The 20,910-nt window shown below is 40.0% G+C and overlaps 1 protein-coding gene across 1 annotated transcript in view; it reads left to right on the forward strand.

The window, feature by feature from the left end:
• The first annotated feature begins 2,008 nt into the window (after nucleotides 1-2,008).
• The window catches only part of LOC122064488 (J domain-containing protein spf31-like), a 34,495-nt gene continuing 15,593 nt past the window's right edge, over nucleotides 2,009-20,910 (forward strand). The window contains exon 1 of the mRNA XM_042628192.1: nucleotides 2,009-2,290. Within this exon, the coding sequence (XP_042484126.1) occupies nucleotides 2,208-2,290 (83 nt within the window). The 5' untranslated portion in view covers nucleotides 2,009-2,207. The remainder of the gene's footprint in view (nucleotides 2,291-20,910) is intronic.

Below are 20,910 nucleotides of genomic sequence, written 5' to 3' on the forward strand. Positions count from 1 at the left end.
GTCTCAAGTTTGAACCTCTTGGTTGCTATTTTTTTGTGGAGTTTTTTTTATAATATTTTCTCTCTCTTACTGCAAAATCGTTGGAGATTCCCTACTTCATAGGATTCTCTCTCTTCTCTCTCCTCTACCTCACCCCAAAATCGTCTAAGGGGATCCACCCTTGGACGTCCTCTTCTCTCTCCTATTTCCTATAAAAGGGAGCCCACAAAACCCTAAAGGGTGGTCCCTCTCTTCCTTTCTACTTCTATTCTTAGGTTTTTTTTCGTTGCTATTTCTCTTTTTTCTTTAGTTTTCTCTTTCTCTAGCTTTAGTTACAGGTTTTTGTTTTAAACGCATTTGTAAGTTATTTTTATTCAATTAATGCAAGCACTTTTGTTTTTCTATCCAATCTCTTATTTTTATTGTTTAAGCAATTGAAGTTGAGATTTTCAAGTTATAGTTATAGGCTTAATTCTAGGTGACAAGAACAAGCTATGGACCATGTCTTTCAAATTCAATTTTTCTCTTCATATTTGTTTTCTCTAGTATTAGAAATTTCAGATTTGGTTTATTCCATATATGGTTTTTAATACTGATAGTATATCATATTTATCAAATTTTCAGTTCAAGGATTGAAGTTCAAGTTAGTAGGATCATTTAGTAGTCTTCTCACTCTCCTCTCATTCCCTCTTACTGCTACCCCTTCATTTTTAAAGTAAGATTTAAATTTTAGTTTTTACTTTTAGGCTTTCATTTTCCCCCAAGGTCTTTGGCCAGATGCATGTGTTGGCTTTGCCCCTCTCTAGCTATGGAACAATTCTTTTATTTTGATTATTTATTTTTCAGCCCTTCCCCTAAAGCCAAGTAGAAAATCCCTTGTAAGAGTACTCTCTAGTCAAGTAGGGAAGCTCATATTGTTAATGGTGCATCCCTCGGGCTAAGTAGAGTTACCTACTCGTGTGCATTTATCTAATTTTTTTTTCCTTTTTATTTTATTTATTTACTTTTCAGTACTTTTTATTTCAACACTTTTATTTTTATTTATTTGTTTTTTAATTGCGTGGTTTGAGTATTTAAATTTATAGATGTGAATGGTTAGGTCACTTTTAGATGCATTTGTGTTAGGTCGATAGTTAGAATTAGATCACCATAATGAATTTGTGCACTTTCGCATTACTTGAAAAAACCTAAGATAAAGTGGCTACTCTCCTTATGTTCGACCTGTTAGCGATACTGATCCGTACACTTGCAGTTACATTTTGAATTAAAACACTCATATGGACAAAGATGGCCAAGGGGGGGATTCCCCAAAAGGGAATGAAATGAAAACCTTTATAGGAAATTTAGCATACCATCGCTATTTGAATTGGACCGACAATTATTTACAAACATAGTTGCATTCGGACAATGTGAAGATTAGAAAGAAGAAAATGGTATGGGTGTTCTCCTCCCTCTATTATTGCAATATTGCATCTGAAAAATCAAAGGAGTTGAAGGGAGGAAGTTCTTGAGCCTTAAAATTGATCTGTGACCGGTCTTAGATTGTACCCCCATGGAAATTTCAAGAAAATTCAAGCGCATCTCTGGGATGAACGATTGCAAATACTTATTCTCCATCTTCTTGAACCTTGTTTTCGTACCAAGAAGAAGAAGAGAACATGTAAAAGTTCGGGATGAGATGGGGTTTGATTCTCCTCCTAATTCTTTTTACCATACATTTTTAAGGGGTTAAATATAATTAATATTAAATGTGAAAATTCGAAAGAATGGGAAATGATTTCAAATTGGAAAATCAGATTTGATTTTAGTATCCATAAAAGCATGGTAGATAATAATTTAGTTTCAAACAATCATTTTTAGTCCTGGAATTGTACAGAGCAACCATATTAAACACTTATTAAACGCATACCGTATTATTATCGTGCATTTTTATTGCATTGGATTTTTTTAAACGTATTATTATCGTATGATCTATTTAATTATCGTACGTATATATTCCCATATTATTGCCGTCCCGAACTGACTAACGTTGGTCTGGACTGACCCGATCCGATGGCAAAGAAGGAAATACCAGGCTGACGTGGGGCGTCAAATGCCGGGGTAGGGGGGCCGAGGTTCGAGGATTGGTGCAATACTAGAAGAAACGAAGGTCGTTTTGGCCCTCTTTCATTCCCCAGAGGAGAGGAACTATTGCACTCAAGCGGTAGTTGCAGAAACAGGCCGGCCCAATGGGTGAAATCGACGACGATTTGCTGCTCAAGAATTTCTTTGCTGAAGTCAGTGAAGTCGAGAGGAACAACGAAGTCGTCAGGTTCTCTCTCTCTCTCTCTCTCTCTCACACACACACACACACACACACACACACACACACGCATATAGCCATTTTGTGTATCTGTTGTTTTTGATTTCATTTTTGCCTATCGAATTCTATGTGATGATAGCACCTAGGGTTTTCAATATGTGAATTTGTCCTTTTGATATTGCTAATAATTATTTGAAATTAGAGTGGATATTTATGCAGCAGATGGATCATATTTAATCGAATGATATGTGCTTTCGAAACTCCAGAAATTTCCATATATTCGATTGGAAGAACATGCATATACAGTATGATTTTGTTTCGTTTCACCCTAGAATTAAGGAACGGGATCGCAACTATATAAAATTTGGTAGTTTACACGTTTTGAATCCAAAAACAAAATGGAGCTTTTGAAGTGATGAGTTTGAGTGCTTCCACGGATGGTCAAGGGGGCCATGGCTGTGTAATTGGGTTAAATAAGATGGTATGAGACACTATGAATTCATGTGATATAAATTTTGTTCTGGAGAAACCTTATGTGAGGATTTTACACATACATTAGTGATTACAGAAGAACTTTAATAATAGGGGATAAATGTTTTGTCACGAATGCCAATAAACAGTGTTGGAGATGACACTCCTATGAAAAAAAGCGGTAGAGAAATAACAGGAAAGAAAAGAAAAAAGATCAGCGAATTGGATGAGGATTTGATTACCGAGTCCAATTCTCATCATCATAGTTTTGGTTGTGGGGAATCTCATCCGTTTATAGTAATTGATTCAGGATTGGTGTGACACCAATTTGAAACTGGATCTTTAGATCTTGAGACATATGCTGATGCAGGAATTTGATGAGAAAAGTATTGCCAGATCAGTATACTCTACTCAAAGTTATGGAAATGCACCAAAAGACAAAAATTTCCTCAACTAAAAAACAATCACCCTCACCATATAATGTCCAATTCAATGTAGGGGAGACGGATAGCCATTTGTTTTGTTTGTTTGTTTGTTTTTGTTTGTTTTTGTTTTTTTTTTTTGTTTTTTTTTTTTTTTTTTTTTTCCTAATATAGACTATATGGTGGACTTCTAATCACAGTTACAAAGGTGTTGCCTAGGCATCTAGGTGCCCTTTGCTGGAAAGGTGTCTTGGTCGCCTAGGCACTTATTGGCGTTGCCTTGATTTTTCCCCCTCCAATGCCTAGGGTCCCTTAGACGCCGTGACAACCATGCTTTTACTATATTACAACACTTAACATATATAATGGCCTTCTATTGTTTGGAAAGGGGAGAGCCAGACATTATGATGGTATTCCCAGAGTTACACATTGATAAATACCTAGATCATGAATAAATTAAGCCTTTGTGACTTTGAATCCTAGGAGAAAGGTGTGGAAGAGCTAAAAGATATTGTCCAAGTGTTTGTTTTTGCTGATCTTAGAAGATGCTTCCTAAGTTTTGGTCTCTGGGTCGAAGATTGCTAGTGAGAGGGTTGCCTTTTAGCTGAGGAGTGTTTATTAGGGCTAGTAAAGTCAGGGTGGCTGGGGTAAAAGAAGCCTTAAAATTGATGAAAATAGGTAAAGTAGTAGGTCCAGATGATATCCCAATAGAGGTTTGGAAGAGTGTAGGAATTTGTGGATTATCGTGGCTAACTAGGTTATTTAATAAGATTTTGAGCCCAAGGATAATGCAGGATGAATAGAGAAGAAGCATCGTGCAACCGATTCAATAAAGGTGATATTCAAAGCTTTAATAATTATAAAGGAATTAAATTAGTGAGCCATTCTATAAAATTATGGGATGAAGTAATTGAAGCTCGCCTGAGACAAGAAATGATATTTTAGATAACCAATTTGGTTTTATGCCAGGGAGATCAACCATGGAAGCAATTTACTCGCTTAGGAGACTAATGGAAAGATTTAGAGCATAAATGAAAGATCTCCAGATGGTCTATATTGAGTTAGAAAAAGCTTATGATAGAGTTCTTAGAGAATTAATTTGGCAAGTTTTAGAGAAGAAAATTTTTTTGAGTAAATATGTGGACATAATTAAAGATAGGGATTGAGTTCCTTGTCCGCCTGCGCAGCATACGCTAGCGCCTTCCTGTGTGTCTATCCTCCCTCAAAAGGGGGCAAATATGTCATTTCATTGAAGGGGAGGAGAGAGATAGATATATAGAGGCGCTAGCAGAAGCTACGCAGCTTGGTAGCATTATTTCTCCCTTAAAGATATGTATCATGATTTAGTAACTGGCGTAAGAGTTGTGAAGTGACAGTGTAGTGAATTCCCAATTACAGTTGGATTACACTAAGGTTCGGCTCTAAGCTTGTATTTGTTTGCACTAATCATGGATGAGTTGACTAGAGATACTCAATATCAAATCCCTTGTTGTATGATTTTTGCAGATGATATTGTTTTGGTGGATTAAAAAAATTATGAGATTGGTTAATTTGACTATCAACTCAACTCAGACTTAGTCCAGTTCCCAATATAATAAATGGGGTTGGCTACATGGATCATATTACTCCAACCAGCTCTATTCAAAGCCGTACAAGATTCCGGTCCTAAGCTATAGATGTCTTTCATCACCACTTCTCCTATGGTTATTTTAGGCCTACTTGATTTAAGATATTCGTTTGTTTTAGTACTAGTGAGATTGTTGAGTTTAGAACTTGAAGCTGTGGAACCTGGGTGCCTGGGTGGTATGTAAAATGAACTTGTATAAACTATGACTGATAGAATGAGGTTTAGTGTTTGATGATGAGCTCGACACAAAGTGATTTTTTTTTTTTTTTTTGGTGACTGCTTGGTTCTTATTGACAAGGTGTTGGAAATATAATTTTCGAGGAATAAAGGGTTCCCCCTCCCCCCCCCCCCCAATAGGTTTGATTCCCTATTGATTGAAGGGGTCCATTCTATGATCTGTTGATCCACTGATGAATCTCTTTTGAGGTGTGTGGGTTATGATGGGATAGGTAGTTCTGAGCTGGGTTATGCCAAGTGATATGAAGAACTTTTTGTGGACCTGGAAGGGTTAAAGATCCATTAAGGAGGTATAACCTTCAGCATCTACTTTAGGGAGTGCCTCTGTGGAATATATAGAATGAAGGCAACAATAGGACTTTTGATAACTGCGATGATCTAGTTCCCACAATGGCACAACAATTGAAGCGTAAGACGATTCCATGGACATATGTGTCATCAAGTCAGGAACATGAGCATTTGAGATAGTAGTATATTGGCTGTTTAAGTTGTTGAACCTTGACTTTATTGCCTCCTTCTGGCTATGTATAGCATAGGAAGCCTTCCCTTTTAGCAATTAAACCTGTTTTACCTGGACACAACAAAGACTCCAACTTGGGTGGAGCAACGAGGCTTGGCTTCGCTATCGCTCCTATGTAGTGGTTGGCTTTCAATGTAGTCTTCCTACCATGCCTAACTGCCTACAGACTAAAAGCTTCACCTGAAGCAAGCAGACAAGGTTTTATGCTTCATAGACAAGGCTTGTTCCGTACTTGACTTATGAACTCATGTAGTACTCACCCCAAACAAACAACGGCTAGTTGATCTACGACCACCGTTGCGCTAAAGCACAATAGTTTTGTTGCTGGGGCTTATGCACTCCTCTCGCTGTCTACTAAACGAGCGTTGGAGCGAGCGAGCGAGCGAAGCCTTCAATTTAGTGGCTTCCCCCCCTTTTCCCTCACCCTACTCTCTCATTTAGTCATTTCTGCTTAAGCAAGAAAACTACTGTGCTAACGCACTTCAACCAAGCAAGGGATGAGCCCAATGGAGAGTAAGCTAATCTACGAGCACCGTTGCACTAACTCTTTCCATTTCTTAAATCTCATAAGCTTACATAAGGTGTTGGACATGGAATGGCTCATAATTTGAAGTAGCGAGGCAACACAAATTAAATACTTTTGACTCTTTCCGTCCTCCCTCCCCCGACCAAACAAAAGTGTTTTCTTTGCTCCAATGGAGGAGTCCACTGTCTCGACCCTTCATTTTACAGATGATATAAGTAGGAGTTCAAACTTCAAAGTTTACAATCTCTGGCACTTGAGGACCTGAGGTGTGTATTGAGGTGTTCTGAAGTTGTTTCAGGTTTTCATATTGACTTGCCATTTTCCCAACCGAGAATTAAATTTTTGGGTGGTTGGTAATTCCAAAACTCTGAGATTTGACAGCTGGTAGTAGTTTTCTGGTGCTTTATCATGCCTTTATGTTGACTGATAAGCCATTTTGCAGGTATTGGGCCTACGATTTATGAATTAAGGCTAGGCTAGTTCTTAGGGCCTTACCGAATGTTGATTTAGAGTTCGTCAGTGTTATGCAATCATCTAGAAAGGGGATGTGTTGTGTTCATTATTCCGATCTGCCTGAATGTTAAATCTTATGCTACAAAGACTCAGCTAATATGGATCAACTAAATTAGTTTCCAATATGATATAAGATGTATATAGCTTACTTAAATAATGTTAGAAAATAGGGAAAATAAAAATAACACTTGGTCGCCTTGTTCGCCTTAAGGTGGGTGCCTTCTCCCTTAAGCGCTTAGACAACCCTCCACCGCCTTGGTTCGCCTTGACGCTGTGACAACTATGATTGCAATAATTTAATGGCAGATTCTTAAATAAAACAAAGTCTCCAATAGAATGGCAGGACCATAAATAATGGGAAAACTCACTATAAGATTAATAAGTAAGAAATGAATCAAATGGTAGAGGAAAGGGTAAAATAGGTACTAAGAGAAAATAAGGACAATGGGGAATTGAGCAAGTAATGGAGGGTAGTTTGGAAACAGGAAATAAGGGATAAAGAAAGAACCACTCACATTGAAGGTTGTCTCCAATCTTCAGTCACAAGCAGAACCCAACGGCAAGAAGTAGACTTCTGGTTAATCAAACTTCTTCAATAGGCCTTGGTCTGGGCTGAACTTTCACACAAAGCTTGGACACCCTTTGGCCTCTTAATTCCGACAGGAAAATACCTCAAACAGCAAAGCAAAGAGGGGCAGTAGCCCCTACAACTCAGATCTGGCGGTAACAGGGTTCAGATTTAGAGGTAGGTGTGGATCTCTCAGTTGGTAGAGTTGTCAGAGGTGAGAATCTAGGGTGAAGGTTGCCCAAGGAAGGGAAACTTTTGACCAAAGCTTCGGCCCAATCAGATCAAGCATCGAGGAGATCGAAGAGCTTGAGTGGGGCTGCAACTATTGCCAGGAACAGAGTATTCCCAGGTAAAAGAAATAAACAGGAGTCACAATAAAGAAATAGAAGGAGAAGACAATGAGGCAGGGAAAAGAAGAGAATAAGATTAGAGAAGGAGAGGAAGAGAAGAAGAAGACAAGAGGAGAGAGAGAAGGGGAAGAGATGGTCACACGACCATTGCCAAGTACCAATCCGGCACCATAAACAACTCAATCAATTCATTCTTCCAATCTGCCCAGTGGATTAAGTTACACGCCTATCTATAATCAGACAAAATAAAAAATTACTTAATTGAAGTCTAGAATTGAAATAAAAATAAATCTCCTAATGACTTCCAAAGACCTAGACTGACGCAAATAATGACACAATAACTCAAATGGAAAATTCCCTACTTAAGTCTAAGCAAATACAAGATTACATAGATTCCCCATATAAAATAAATCCCAAATAGTTGAAATTTACTGCTGAACCCTAAAATCCAATTGAACCTGATTCCTCTTGGTTGAGATTGCTAGAAGGGATCCATTTCAGCCATGATTCTGCATCAGAAAACCACAATAGTAGAATTGATGGGCAGGGTTTAGAGAGATTTGAACATAGTAACTGGATTTCTGATTTAATGATTAAATGTCAATATGAAATCACAGCCAGTTAGTCAAAATCAGATTTAAAATTCAACTTCAGAAACTCAGAATTTTGCAAGTTGAATTGAAATAGGACTCTTGAAATCGACTTGAATATTCAAGGTTTAAACAGAACTGAAACTAGAGATAGTAATGGAATTTGGAACTGAAAACTTAAGTAGAACTATGCATTATTCTATCCAGCAGGTTGATGTTTAACGAAACAAAACAGAATTTAAGAAATTAAGCGAATTAGAATCGTAGGTTTAAGATTAGAAGTTCTGACATGGTATGCGATAGTAGATGATAGAAAGAAAATATGAGATATAGTTCATTCCAGGAATCGACCAAGATTTCAGTTACTGACTCCCACAGTAGTCAAAAGTGCACACCTGAGTATACAGATGCCAAAACACTCCGAAATGTACAGAGCTATCCTGAAATCCCTAGACCAATTGAGCCGAAAGCTTCTTCATAGACTGGCTAGGAACTGACAAATAACAGAAATATGATTTGAGTAAGGATTGGATTTAAGTAATTCCTATTCCAGCTAACTAATGAAAATAACAATTAAAGGAAGAAATAAAAACTGGACATGAATAGTAAACTTGAACAGTTACCCAGGCTGCTGAAGGTGAGATAAGCAAGATTAAGTGAAGGATTTCTGAAGTGAAGGATCTCCAGCGGCCGCTGCTTTGGAGCAGCCGGGCTGAGGCCGGGCTGCTGCTCCACCTACGGCCCGGCTGCTCCTCCACCTCGCACCCTCCCTTCTTTCTCTCTCTTCCTCTCCCTTGCACCCTTTCTCTCTCTCTCTCTCTGTCTCTCTCTCCTGCTCTTGCTTTCACTTCTTCAATCTGTCCCTCTCTCCCTCTCTTCCTCTCTTCTTCCTCTCTTCTTCCTCTCTTCTTCCTCCTCACCTCCCTTTCTCTGCTTCTTCATCTTTGGTTGGAGCATCGTCGGTTGAGTCGCGACTTGGCCGTCAACCTGTAGGTCACCATTCCCGCTAGGCCTGCCTAGGCTCGTATGGTTTCCCACTCAGCCAGCAGCCTTGATGCCTCCAGTCCTGTTCGCCTACTCTCTCCCCAGTTGCTGTCTTGCACCGCCACCACTTGGTCGCTAGCCACCGCCTGTGATGTAGATCTACATTATGGAAGGAAATATGAGAGGAAGAAGGGTCCAGCCTTAGTCCACTTGAGTGGCTAGGGTCCAGCCAAGATGCCAGCCGAACCCCTACTTGGTCCACCTGAGTGGCTAAGTACAAATAAGGGCCAATTGTGCCCATCGGCTAGGGGAATAATTAGTAGTTGTTTTAATTAATTAGTGAGCCATTGGGCCCATCGAGTTGAGTAAGTGGTATGTCGAGTCCAAATTGTCTTAGGACTCTATTTGTTTTCCACATAAGTTTATTTTTCCTAGTTCAATTTTGAATTCCTAGTTTTAGTAGGAGTAGGAGTATCTAGTCCTATTGAGAAACTAGCTCCTAGTTGAAGTAGGAGTGTCTAGTCCTATTGGGAAACTAGCTCCTAGTAGTAGTTTGATTGCTATTCTGCCCTCTATAAATAGAGGAGCCTATGTACTCATAATTTCAGATTTGAAAAAAGAATAATTGCAGTCAATTACTTAGAACAGCGGGGATAGTTGTGGGTGAGAAGCCCGGGCCGAGACAGCTGCTCCTCCCCCACTTTTCCCTTTGTTTCTTCTTGTTTAAAGCTTTCTATTTTATCCCAAAGTTACTGTTGTTGAAGTATACGACTGTTGTGAGTATTCAGAAGTTCAGATCTGTCCAAGTTACAAACCAGATTTGATTCTCTCTCCTAAAGCCTGCGATTATTTCTCCTAGGTCAGAAAATCAAGAAAGCTTGTAACTTCACAACTAGTTCATCAGAATCCTCTCAACTTTGGGGGTTTTTGTACCCTCCCTAGGGACTATCTACTCCCAAGAGTGCAGCTTAATCGGACTCCTACAGGCCTGGCCGCACCTCTCTCTCTCCAGCTCTATAGCAGGGCTTTCTCTCTCCTATCGGGTTGTGTTTTGGGCTGGTTTTGCTCCTATATGGGTATTGTATCATTGGGGCTTATTTGATGGTCTTATTTCTTTGTTTCTTGGTCCTATTTGTATTGTTTGGGGTTATAAATTGCTGGGGTAGTTTCTTGTAATCTACTCCTGCATTAAGTGGTATCAGAGCTATGGCTTAGACAGAAGAACCCCAACCCACCCTTCAAGATGTGATGATAGCAATCCAAGCCTTGTCTATGAGGTTGGATGGACATGACCAACAGTTGGCTGACCTAAAAGAGAGTACTGCTGCCCACTCTAACACCCAACAAACTGTTGCCCAAACTAATGTTCAACCTGCTGTTAATTGCATTGGTAATGTTCCCAAAAGAGCCACTATGCAACCTAGAAGGAATGTCCCAGCTCAGAATGATGAGTATTATGAGTATGACAATCAGCTTTATCCGCCTGACGATATATACAAGGTCAAGTTAGAATTGAAAGAGCACAATGGGAGGCACGATCCCCTCTACTACCAGGACTGGGTAACTTCCTTTGATGACTACTTCCGGTGGTACCGTATGCTTGAAGAAAGGAAAGTTCAATTAGTTGTCACTAAGGTAACTGGTGGAGCTAAGGATTGGTGGAGGAATGAAGAGAATAGGCTGATCTGCAGTCGTCAGATGCCTCACAATTGGGAAGACTTGAAATTTATCCTTAATGATAGATTCTTGCCACCCACCTACCGACGTCGACTCTACGACATACTGAATACTCTCAGGCAAGGTACTATGACTGTAGGAGATTATATTAATCGTTTTAATGAACTGCTTTCATGAACAAGTGCCCATAAAGAAGATGAACTGTTCATATCCCGTTTCAAACTGGGGTTAAGGTATGATATTCGTGAGAAGCTTGGCGTGATCGAGATACCCTCCTTAAGTATTTGTTTTGACAAATCACTAGAAGCAGAGGATCTGATCAAAACAACCTCCAGAAGGTACATCCAGCCAACTGACAACAAAAAGCCTTATGTACTAACCAAACCCACTGGATTTCCTACCCGAGCTCCACAAGATACACAGGATAAGGGGAAGGCTCCAATGGGAAGGGAGAGTGGATCTATGACATGCTACAGTTGTGGAAAGACTGGACACACGGCAAAATTCTGCCCTAAGCGGGGACGATCCAACTCTGTCTTCAGTGCCATCGAATCCAATCCAGATTTACAAATCCACAAACCTCAGGATGACTATTGGACTATTAATGTTGCAGTTGAAGGAGAGGAGGATGAACTGGAAGATGAGCTTAGACCAGAGAATGATGATCCTCATGCTTATGTCAATGTGGTTGCAAGAATCCTAGTATCTGAAACTAAGGGTGAAGACTGGAGGAGGCACAATATCTTCTACACCTTAATGTCTAGTGGACCTCATAAAGCTCAAGTGATTGTGGACAATGGAAGTTGTGTGGATGTGGTATCTCAAGCCTTTGTCATTGACGGAAAGCTTAAGACTGGATCACATCTACAGCCATACAAGGTATCTCTTCTAGACAGCAACACCATGGCTGTAACTCAACGGTGTTCAGTCCCATTGAAGGTCTCAGATTATGAAGAAAGTATATGGTGTGATGTCATCCCCATGGTCCTCACTGATGTACTACTTGGAAGGCCTTGGTTATATGACAACAATGTGCTAGTGGGAGGTACTAAGAACCAATGCATCTTCGATCACAAAGGCAAACCATTCATTCTAAACCCACTCAACATACCTCAGGTAAAAGACAAGTTAAGGGCTGCCCAACTAAGGAGATAACATGTCTTAAAGAATGTTGCTAAGACCTCTTCCAAAACAACCACTGAGCAAAAGAAGCAACCATGCAAAGAAAATTTCAGCAAGAAGAACACTGTGGATAACAAGCTATGCGTGCTGCCCCATAGAGAATTCCTGACCCTTGGTGAAGAAACCGGCCTAATCATAGCTCTTGTTACCAAGGTTGCTGAACCAGTGATAATGGTCAAATATCCCCCACAAATCAAACAATTACTTGTTGATTTTTCGGATTTGGTGCCAGAGGAATTGCCTGATAAACTACCACCGATGAGGGATATTCAACATGCCATTGACCTTGTGCCAGGGTCAGTACTCCTTAATCTGCCCACTTACCGTCTCAGTCCTACAGAGCATGCCGAGCTCAAGAGACAAGGGGATGATTTATTAAAGAAAGGGTTCTTGGTTAAGAGCATGAGTCCATGTGCAGTACCAGCCCTATTGATACTAAAGAAAGATGGATCATGGCGTATGTGCATTGACAACCGATCCATTAACAAGATCACGGTAAAGTACAGATTTCCTATTCCTTGTTTGGATGATATGCTTGACATGTTGACAGTAGCCTCCATCTTTTTAAAGATTGATCTACGGAGTGGCTACCATCAAATTTGAATCTGTCCAGGGGATGAATGGAAAATAACCTTCAAAACAAAAGAAGGCCTGTATGAGTGGAAGGTTATGCCTTTTGGCCTCACTGATGCACCTAGCACTTTCATGAGGGTGATGACACATGTATTACGACCCTTCATTGGAAAATTTCTCGTAGTGTACTTTGATGACATACTAATATACAGCAAAGCACAAAATGAACACTTGGAGCATTTGAGACGTGTCATGAGAGTACTACGGGCAGAAAAGTTATACATCAACTTGAAGAAATGTTCCTTTATGTTGCCCAAGGTCATCTTCCTTGGTTTTATTGTGTCTTCACAAGGCATAGAAGCTGATCTGGAGAAGGTAAAAAGTTTCGTTGATTGGCCTATTCCAAAGACCTTGACCGAGGTTCGTAGCTTTCACGGTCTTGCTTCATTTTACAGACGATTTATCTGGAATTTCAGCGCCGTTGTAGCCCCAATTACAGAATGCACAAAAGGGGGAAAAGTCCCATTTCAGTGGACTCCGACAGCCACTAAAGCTTTCAACTTGATCAAACAAAAGATGACAGAAGCACCAATGCTTAGACTACCCAATTTTGATCTTATGTTTGAAGTGGCTACTGATGCATCCCATGTTGGGATAGGAGGAGTGCTTATGCAAGAGGGCCATCCGATTGCCTTTTGTAGTGAAAAGTTGAATGATGCAAAAAGAAGGTATTCTACCTATGATTTAGAACTCTATGCCATTGTTCAAATCCTCAAGCATTTGAGGCATTACTTAATTGGCAAAGAGTTTGTGCTCTATTCGGATCAGGAAGCACTCAAATACTTGCACTCACAAAAGACCATTAGTGATCGGCACGCTAAATGGATCTCATACTTATAAGGATACGTATTTGCTCTCAAGTACAAAGCTGGGAAGGAGAATCAAGCGGCTGATGCACTTAGTCGAAAGGTGATGATGATGAACACCTTCACAGTACAAAGTGCAGGAGTGGAACACATCAAAGAGGAGTACATTAGTGATGCTGATTTTTCAGAAGTATTCAACAACCTACAAGGAGGACGGGATGACAAATTTGCTATACATGATGGGTATCTTTTCAAAGGCACTCGCCTCTGCATCCCAAACACCTCTTTGAGACATCACTTGATTTGAGAGCTACATGGAGGAGGAATGGGTGGACACTTTGGCAAGGACAAAACATACTCCATGAGGAAAGACTTATACTTTTGGCCTCAACTCTTAAAGGATGTGCAACATGTGATACAGAGATGCAGCACTTGTCAACTTGCCAAAGGAGAAAAGAAGAATACAGGATTGTACACACCGCTGCCTGTTCCACATGCACGTTGGCAAGACATAAGCATGGACTTTGTCCTAGGCTTACCACCTACACGGGAATGGTATGATTCCACATTTGTGGTAGTAGATCGTTTCTCCAAGATGGCAGACTTTATCCTGTGCAAGAAGACTCTTGATGCAAGTCACTTGGCCAAACTCTTTTTCAAAGAGATAGTGCGCATACATGGTCTACCATAGACAATTGTTTCAGATAGGGATGTCAAGTTCATGAGTTACTTCTGGAAGACTCTATGGCTGAAAACAAATACTAAACTCAAGTTCTCCACTGCATTCCATCCTCAGACAGACGGACAGACCAAAGTGGTGAACAGAAGTCTTGGCAACTTACTCCGATGTCTAGTCCGTCAACCGCATCACAGGTTGTACACCATTTGAGATTGTCCTTGGACTACAGCCTCAACGACCGGTTGACTTGGTACCTTTGCCACCTTAGGCCCGTATTAGTGTGGAAGCCGATGAGTTCTTTAGACACATCACAGAAGTACATGCTGATGTTCGTCGTCGCATCGCTATTAGCAATGACGGATACCAAGCAACTGCCAATCGGCATCGTCACTACGTGGAATTTCAGCCTAGTGATTTGGTTATGATTCGAATTCCACCTGAGAGGTTTCCTCCTAGTACAGTGCACAAGCTCCATCCTCGGAACATGGGTCCCTACAAGGTCTTGAAGCGCATTGGCACTAATGCTTTCATGCTAGAGCTACCTCCTACTCTGAAGATCAACAATGTCTTCAATGTAGCTGATCTGACGATATATTTGGGACACCATTCTGATGACGGTGACATTGAACACACCCTCAAACTTCCTCAATTTGCAAACCCTAAAGATGATGTCATCAAAGATGTTCTCGACAATAAGTTCACCACAATTCGTGGGGGCAAAGGGTACTACTCATTCCTCATCAAATGGGAAGGTCGACCACGAGAGGATTGTACTTGGATCCATGCCGATGACTTTCAATGCCTTGACACGGACCTCTACAAGCACTACATGTCCCTTACCCATTCATCGGAGTTGAATGATTCTAAGAAAGGGGGAGCTGATGTAGATCAACATTATGGAAGGAAATATGAGAGGAAGAAGGGTCCAGCCTTAGTCCACCTGAGTGGCTATGGTCTAGCCAAGAAGCCAGCTGAACCCCTACTTGGTCCACCTGAGTGGCTAAGTACAAATAAGGGCCAATTGGGCCCATCGGCTAGGGGAATAATTAGTAGTTGTTTTAATTAATTAGCGGGCCATTGGGTCCATCGAGTTGAGTAAGTGGTATGTCGAGTCCAAATTGTCTTAGGACTCTATTTGTTTTCCACATTAGTTTATTATTCCTAGTTCAATTTTGAATTCCTAGTTGTAGTAGGAGTGTCTAGTCCTATTGGGAAACTAGCTCTTAGTTGAAGTAGGAGTGTCTAGTCCTATTGGGAAACTAACTCTTAGTAGTAGTTTGATTGCTATTCTGCCCTCTATAAATAGAGGAGCCTATGTACTCTTAATTTCAGATTTGAAAAAAGAATAATTGCAGTCAATTGCTTAGAACAACCAGGATAGCTATGGGTGAGAAGCCTGGGCCGAGACAACCGCTCCTCCCCCACTTTTCCCTTTGTTTCTTCTTGTTTAAAGCTTTCTATTTTATCCTAAAGTTACTGCTGTTGAAGTATACGATTGTTGTGAGTATTCAGAAGTTCAGATCTGTCCAAGTTACAAACCAGATTTGATTCTCTCCTGAAGCCTGCGATTATTTCTCCTAGGTCAGAAAATCAAGAAAGCTTGTAACTTCACAACTAGCCGTCAAAATCCTCTCAACTTTGGGGGTTTTTGTACCCTCCCTAGGGACTATCTACTCCCAAGAGTGCAGCTCAATCGGACTCCTACAGACCTGGCCGCACCTCTCTCTCTCCAGCTCTATAGCAGGTCTTTCTCTTTCCTATCGGGTTGTGTTTTGGGCTGGTTTTGCTCCTATATGGGTATTGTATCATTGGGGGTTTATTTGATGGTCTTATTTCTTTGGTTCCTGGTTCTATTTGTATTGTTTTGGGTTATAAATTGTTGGGGTAGTTTCTTGTAATCTACTCCTGCATTAGCCTGAAGTGCCTGGCTCGCTAGGCTAATGCCGATTTGCTGCCAGCTGCATGACTAGCAGTCTGTCAGGCCGCCATCAATGCTTGGCCGGCAACGCTTTCATGTAGAAGTAGGTTACACTAGGCAACAAACTCCCAATCCGTTAAAGCCCAAACCAATTAAAATCTAACCGTCAAATCAGTCTTGACAGAATTCAGAAATAGGAGTAGAGAACAAAGGAATAAGAACCAGAAAATAATCCCCAATAAATACTTATAACAGCAGAGAATAAACCAGCACTAGAAATCAGTAGCAGAAATCGATACCCTAGCTAGAACTGGGCCTGTGGCTAGGGGCAGAACTAGGGATACCTGCGGTTGAAAGTGGAAGACTCAGAATAGGACCAAACCTGGATCGAGTAGAGGGGATAGGGTGCTGAACAATACCCTAAAATATCTTCAGATTCTGCTGGTTGGTTTGGAAGATCAACACTGATGGAGGGTCTGTAGAGAAAGGGAAGAAATCCCTGAGTGAACGCAGAGTTGTAGGGGAGAACAGAAGAAATTACACAAGGGGGAAGGAGTCACACATCTTGCACTATACCCGGCACTAAAACATTCAATTCCATTCATTCTCAAATCTGTCAAATTACTTGGGTTACATGCCTTTATGATGCAGTTGCACGATGGATTTAGGAAAAAAAAAAATCTTTTTTGATTTGATTTTCTTTTGTTTTAGAATTAATTCCTTTTTAAATTAACTAGCTTCTAATTTTAGAATAGTTTCCATTTTCAAGTAGTTTTCATTAATTGTTTGATTTTTCCTTTATATTTGTCATGTAATAGAGAAGAACTCAGTTTTAGATTTGAAATTTTGATTTGAAATTGGATGTGTACTTGGCTGAAGCTTTGGCTGCCGTGACTCTCTTTTGTTTACTCTTTCTTTTTCCCTCCTCCCCTGTTCTGGTGAAGGAATAGTCCCTCACAACTGAGGATTGCTCTCTTTCCTCTCCTCTTCTTTTCCCTCCAAATTCTGGGTGTTTGATCTTCACTCTGAGGTGGTTTAAACCTTAGAAATTCATACCTGAAGGTGACCTCTTCTGTGAGTTACAAGACAGATTTCAGGTCTGATCTCTAATCTACCGCCAGGCTCTAATTCAGGTTCTTCCTGTGTCCTTCCAGCCTGCAGTTCCAAGCATCTATCTTATGGGTTTGATAGAGCCTCTTCTTGAGGATATTCACCAGAAATTCCAGGCCAAACAAAGGCCGATTGAAGGAGTTCTCTCGATCCAAAGCCTCCCTGGTTTTCCACCTCTTACGTTGGCTGAAAGTAGAAGAAGAAAGACTCATGAGTGGTTTAAAACCCTTTAATTTGGTTTTTCCCATTATACCCCTCAAACCCCTTGATATGTGTCCTTTAGTATTTGTTCTTTTGTGTAAAAGTCCCTCTTTTGTTTTTCCTCCGTATTAATACCCCTTCCATTCCACCTTTATTTACTCCTTACCCATGCCCAATAATTGCTTCCAAGACTACCCCTGGTCTATAATTCTAATCCCCTTCATATCCCATCAGTTACTTTAACCTCCTTTCCTTTTTTTAGGATCCCTTTTATTTACAAGTCTGCCAATCCTTTCTAGGTTTCATGTAATTACTAAACTGCCACCTCCCTTTAGTTTTAGTCAATTACAGAACTGCCATTACTCCTTATATTTTGAATTTACTACTTTATTGTGGGCCCTAAGTGATCCGATTCCTATTCTTGGAACCCGGATCTCCATCACTTTATATAATAAACTGAAATTAAAACTTGCCTAATAAAATCTAAAACTAAATTAGCAACTCTTATTTTGCTTCCTAAATTCTAACTACTGAAATTAGAAACATAATAAAACTTAAATGGGTAACTTCCTAATTGACTAACATCTACCCAAAATAAAGATTGCATATCTTCCCAAATTAACTAACTCAATATTTCATAAATAAAGTAACTCCTAAAATATTCTATTGATCCCAAAAATCAAATCAGATCTGGTTCGTCTTGGTTGAGATTGCCCAAAGGGTCAATCCGATTTAGCCTCAATTCTGCATCAACTCCTTTGATGTTGAAAAAAACTCATCCAAGAGTTTTAAAGAAGGAGAGGATCAGCACCACTCGATCAACATCCACGATCATTGGCTTTGATAGGGCTATGATCTAGCACATCGTGCTTTCACCTATCACGGTCTCCTGATGGTCATCAATGAATGATATGACTTTGATTGGAATCCGATGTTGGGGTTTCACAATTGAAAGTGGACAATTGATCAGTTCTTCAGATGCAACCTTGATTGGACCGTTAAGTTCATCTTGATCGTCAGGTCTAGTGTCAACCGGCTTGTCTACCACTAACCCGTCCTCGATCATGTTGCACACCTTATCACATAAGTATTTGGTACTTTTGGTAAATTTTTAAAAATCTGATCGAAGTTCCAGAGATTCCGATCGAAGTTCCTTCATTTCATCATCAAATTTCTTCTTAAGTTCCTCAATAAGAGTAATAAATTCAAGGGGAAATGCCATCGGAGTGAAGGATTTCGTAAAAATTTTCCTCTGATGCCACTTGATGGAGGGCCTGTAGAGAAAGGGAAGAAATCCCTGAGTGAACTAGAGTTGTAGGGGAGAACAGAAGAAATTACACAAGGGGGAAGGAGTCCCACATCTTGCACCATACCTGGCACTAAAACATTCAATTCAATTCAATTCAATTCATTCTCAAATCTGTCTAATTACTTGGGTTACATGCCTTTATATAATAAATTGAAATTAAAACTTGCCTAATAAAATCTAAAATTAAATTAGCAACTCCTAATTTGCTTTTTAAATTCTAACTAATGAAATTAGAAACAAAATAAAACTTAAATTGGTAACTCCCTAATTGACTAATATCTACCCAAAATAAAAGATTGCATATCTTCCCAAATTAATTAACTCAATATTTCATAAATAAAGTTAACTCTTAAAATATTCTATTGATCCCAAAAATCAAATCAGATCTGGTTCATCTCGGTTGAGATTGCCCGAAGGGTCAACCAGGTTCAGCCTCAATTCTGCATTAAACACCTTCTTGATTTCCAGTCCCCAAATAAAGAAACTGAGAGATTCTTCAAGAACAGCAGCAAAACACCTCGGATGCCCACCAAGCTCGATCCTCTTAGAGGATGGAACAAAACCCTAAAAGGGTTTCCTGATTAGACTTCAGACTTGAGAGATATGACCAATCGATGGAGCTTCAAAACCCTAACTTGCTGAAATCGATTCTGGTTTTATGCCCTCAAATAGATCTGATTAATTCTCTCACTTACTCCTCACAGCAGTCAATAACAAAGAACAGAAAAGAGAAAGAGAGAAGAGATTCAACAAGATAGATGTGGGTGGGAATGGCTATCTTGGCTTGGGCATCTCACCCATAGCTATCCCAGTTGTTAGTCTTCCTATCTTAGGAGAAGAAGCAAGTAACTGCAATAACCTTTATTAATTCAATTCAGATATGTGTCTACAACAGCTCCTCTTTAAATAGAGGACTTTACAATAATAGTAGTTGGACTCAAATTAGGAGTTGGACTCGAATTAGGAAACTAAGACAAATTAGAAACTAACTCTAACTTCTAATTTAGGAAACAAATAATAGCTACTTAAAACTTCCTATTCTGGGCCGATGGGCCTTTACTAGAGGTGGATCGAACTCAGCCTTAAGGCTGGTTCGATGGCTGCTTGGGCTGGATCTTCCTCCTGCGATAGTGTAGCCCATGATGGGGATCTACATCACGCTTCGCCGTTGCCCTCCACAAGGCCAGCACCCTCCATCGTGGCTGTCACCTCTGCTAGGCCAGCTGCCTGCTTGGCCGTGGCCCTTCGCAAGGTGCTCCGCTGCCATGGCTCCCCTCTGGATGGCGGTGCTCTCATGGCGGCTGAGAAGATGAAGAGATGAGATAGGTTGTTAGGGTTTGTGGAACCCTAATTGGATTTTATTCGTATGCCCTTGCTTGTAATGGGCTTCCTTGTTTTGTCTTTAGCCCATGTGGGCTTTCAGTTGTAATGGGCATGTTACTGACAAGCCCATGTGGGCCTTGGTTGTAGTCCTTTATGGGTTTTTGTAACCCTTATTGGGTTTGTAATTTTCCCTTTGGGGCTATATTCTCCCTCTCCCTTCTTTTAATTGCATTTAATATTCACCAAAAAAAAAAAAAAAACCAGGCTGTCTTAATGGCCGTGACTCTGCCATACTATCTGCCATGCTGGCTGTGACAGCTACAATGTCGAAAAAAGCATTTTTCTTCTTCTTTGTGGCTTAAATTCTGCATCAGACTTTTCTTATAACAATTATGGAATCTAGAACACAAAAACTATTGATATCCAGATGGACAACGCCAATGATTTTTGGTTTCTTTTTGATATTGTAAGAATGTCGTGGCTTTGTTTTCCTTGTTTTGGGTGGTGACAGCCCTTTTGCTGGGGTTTTGAGGTTGCTTTCTCTATAATCTATATACACTGTCACACAAGAACTTCTATATGTTTCTTATAAATAAAGTTTCTTAAATTCTTTGCCTAACAAAGAGCTATTTGTATATCTGTAAATAACCCAGCAAGAATTAGATTTGATGGATGAATGATTGCATAAATAATCAAACCCCGATGACTAGCATGATTAGCAATGTCAAGCAGTGGAAAATAGCTAAAAAAGGGCTATCCTGAAAGAACCATGTAATGTTATTAAGAAATTTGGAATAATCAACTATAATGGCAGCTGGCTCTACAACTACTTCATTGGCTCTATATGAGACTAAATCTAAATCAAATTTCTATGAAGATTCAAATTTCTTCCTATTTTGTTTTAACAATTACAGCTACTCATACCTATCAATAAAATAAGAAAAGCAACTCATGTACTTGAGCCCCTTTCTTTTGAGGGTGTT

This window comes from Macadamia integrifolia, unplaced genomic scaffold (genome assembly GCF_013358625.1).
Source record: "Macadamia integrifolia cultivar HAES 741 unplaced genomic scaffold, SCU_Mint_v3 scaffold1671, whole genome shotgun sequence".
NCBI lineage: Eukaryota > Viridiplantae > Streptophyta > Magnoliopsida > Proteales > Proteaceae > Macadamia > Macadamia integrifolia.